General features: G+C 50.6%; 1 protein-coding gene across 1 annotated transcript; it reads left to right on the top strand.

The window, feature by feature from the left end:
• Positions 1–82: 82 nt before the first annotated feature.
• On the top strand, positions 83–2,436 carry MELLADRAFT_95135 (uncharacterized protein; the record flags this gene model as incomplete). The annotated part of the gene is made up of 6 exons (XM_007406985.1): positions 83–127; positions 175–1,072; positions 1,134–1,625; positions 1,714–1,803; positions 1,898–1,936; positions 2,033–2,436. The coding sequence occupies 6 exons, from the start codon at positions 83–85 to the stop codon at positions 2,434–2,436; spliced, it is 1,968 nt and encodes a 655-aa protein (XP_007407047.1).
• Between the last annotated feature and the right edge of the window lie 428 nt (positions 2,437–2,864).

Here is a 2,864-nt window from a genome sequence, read left to right as displayed (position 1 = left end):
TACACAGGCCTTCACAATGGCACTTTCGAGAATGATCCTGACTCATTGGTCCAGGTAATCCTCCCTCCGAGGCCCACAGACAATGCTCTGGGCAAGCGACGTGCTGTGTCACCTGTGCCCTCTGCCAGTTCGTCTAAAGAACCACGCCGTACTCCTCCTGACGCGACAAACCAGCTCTCCGCCACCTTGGTTACACAACAACACCGCGGTAATTCTTCTTCTGGGCCATCTGCTGCCAAGTCTCGCAAGGTTGCCGCGTTGAAGACCCCCGAGCCACAACCCAAATTACCTCGCAACGCCAAGAGGAGGGGTGAACTCTCCAGGGTTGCTTCCGGATCTTCTGACTACCAAACACCCTCACGCAGATGTTCCCCAATTGCGCAAGCGACAAAATATCCCTCTCCTCCTCCGGTATACACTCCCAATCCAGCAACCTTGGCCGCCAATGTCAATGTGCTATTCTCGAAGGTGGCTAACGACATCGTGGAATATAGTAGACAGCCTACGTCTATCCCAGTCATGGTAGAGGATGATTCAGATCCTTTCTACGAGTTCTTCAGTACCCCTTTCGAGCATCCACCTCCCAACCAACCACTCAAAGCCCCACTAGTTGATTATGTCACTGAGGCATGGGATACCGCCTTCCCACCAGCAAGATTCCACCGTGAATTCTTGCGTAGTGGGATGAATGCCTATCAGCTTCTCTTCTCTTGGTTCGCCGGGGTCAGGAGAGATCCCTGCTGGACAACCTCGGACACTATGGCAATGATGCATCGCTATGAAGCAATTCTAAAGTTATTGAAATTGTCGGTGGTTCCCTTTGCAATCGTTCAACCGGAAATTCGCCGTTCCCCAACACCACCTTTGGGCCCAGCACCCCCGGCACCTACTCCAGCCTCTCCACCACCTCTGGACCCCATCATCGACTTGGAAGAACCCCCAGTCAATGAACCTCTAGCAGAGGACCCAGCACCCATCCTAAACCCAATTCCTGCGTCATTGGAAGAGGTACTTTCTGAAATTGAGACTATAGCTCAGCTACCTCCGAGCATACCTGCCGGTGAACCTGACGGTGAGTTCCACAGCTTTTTCCGCGGATCATTCTTCATTCTTTCCGGACGAGCCTTATGAAGCGGACGAACTGTGGGATCAGGTTGACCCCTACTTGAACGCACGCATTGGTAGAGACGTTCGCCCTCAAACCCTTCGCCGAGGACGTTACGGTATCGACTGGTTGTTTTGGCACTGGCTAGTGCAGGCGCGAACTCTGCGTGGGTGGGATAATGCCTGCGATGGACCTCTCCAAGTCAAGTTACAAGGTGCTCTCACTCTCCTGAAAGAGGCGGTTCTACCCGGTACCCCTGAACACAGAAATGCTCCTAATCCTGCTTCCCATGAAGAGACGGTCAATGATCATTATGAGGATTCAGTCCCTGGAAATCCCACTGAAACTGCCTGCAAAGAAGACACGGGTATTGATGCTGATGAGGTTCCAGTCGAAGCCAATCCTTCCGGTTCAAATGCAGATTCTCCTAATCCTGCTCCGGATGAAGACACGGTTAATGATCCTAATGAGGAACCAGTCCAAGGAAATCCCACTGAAACCCCTTTGCAAAAGACTCCAGGTATGTCTTTGGGCTCTTTATCATCGTTCTCAATTGATCAATCAACTGACCAACATGACATTTTTATTTATCTCATGAAACTCCATAGAAACTGTGGTATGTATAGAGCAAGAAGGTACTGGAAAGGTTCCAGGCAAGGAAGGAAATCCAACTCAAACCACTTCTCAAAAGACTCCCAGTATGTTATAGATTTCTTTATCCTCGGCATTCATTGATCAATCAGCTGACCCACATAATTTTTCTATTTATGTCATGCACCTCCTTTAACCCAGCTGTAGAAAGAAGTAATGTTGGTTCAATGATACCCTCTGGTAAGTTTCTCTTTGAATAACTTGATCTTTGGATGATCAAACAACTAACGTATGATCATATATGGTATTTCCACCCCTTTTTCATTGCTTCCACAGGGAAAGAGCCTTCAGGTAACACTCCTAGTGCGCCACCAGCACCTCCTTTGGAGCCTCGAATCCCTTCGATACCTCTGGTTATTCCCACCCCAGGCCCCCTGATTCCTCCTTCGGAGCTTCGAATCTCTGCCATACCTCAAGCTGTTCCAACCCCTGTACCCCCGATTCCGGCTGGGGTTCCAGGGCTTTCCAATTCTCTTGGAAATCAACTCCAACCTCAGACTTGCTCAACCCCTACTCGTGTGGAATCTCAGGTGTCTTCCACCCCTATACCCAATCCCCCCCTTACCAACTCCCAGCCCAATCCTACTCGGCGGCCTTGCTCAACCCCCAGTCGTGTGGAATCTCAGGTGCCTTCCACCCCGATACCCAATTCAGCCCGATTATCCCAAACCCTTCCCTGACTCTTTGGAAGAGGTCCTTTCTGAGATTGAGACAATAGACAAGCATTCTACTATACCTGTTGCCCAACCTGCAAGCAAATTCCACGAGTTCTTCCGGCAATCTTTCCTCCCAAAGGAGCCCTACCAGGACCACGAACTCTGGGATCGAGTCGATGACTATTTGAATGCACACATAGGTGCTGATGTTCTCCCTCGAACCCTTCACCAAGGACGTTACGGTATTGATGGCCTCTTTCGACATTTGGCTCGTACATGTTCGAGCTTTCCGGGGGTGGGGATGATCACTGCGACCGAGGCGGTCGAAGCAAAGTTGAGAGGGGTTGTTACCCTGCTCAAACGGAAGGTCAAGCCTCCTCAACTGGCTCCTTCACTCGACCCTCAGCTTGTCGAACAGTCAATGTCAGCCCAACAGTCAGGTTCTCAGGCAA

Source organism: Melampsora larici-populina (assembly GCF_000204055.1).
Source record: "Melampsora larici-populina 98AG31 unplaced genomic scaffold MELLAscaffold_7, whole genome shotgun sequence".
Taxonomy (NCBI): domain Eukaryota; kingdom Fungi; phylum Basidiomycota; class Pucciniomycetes; order Pucciniales; family Melampsoraceae; genus Melampsora; species Melampsora laricis-populina.
Note: the sequence above shows the minus strand (reverse complement) of the source record. Positions and strands in the feature narration are given on the sequence as shown.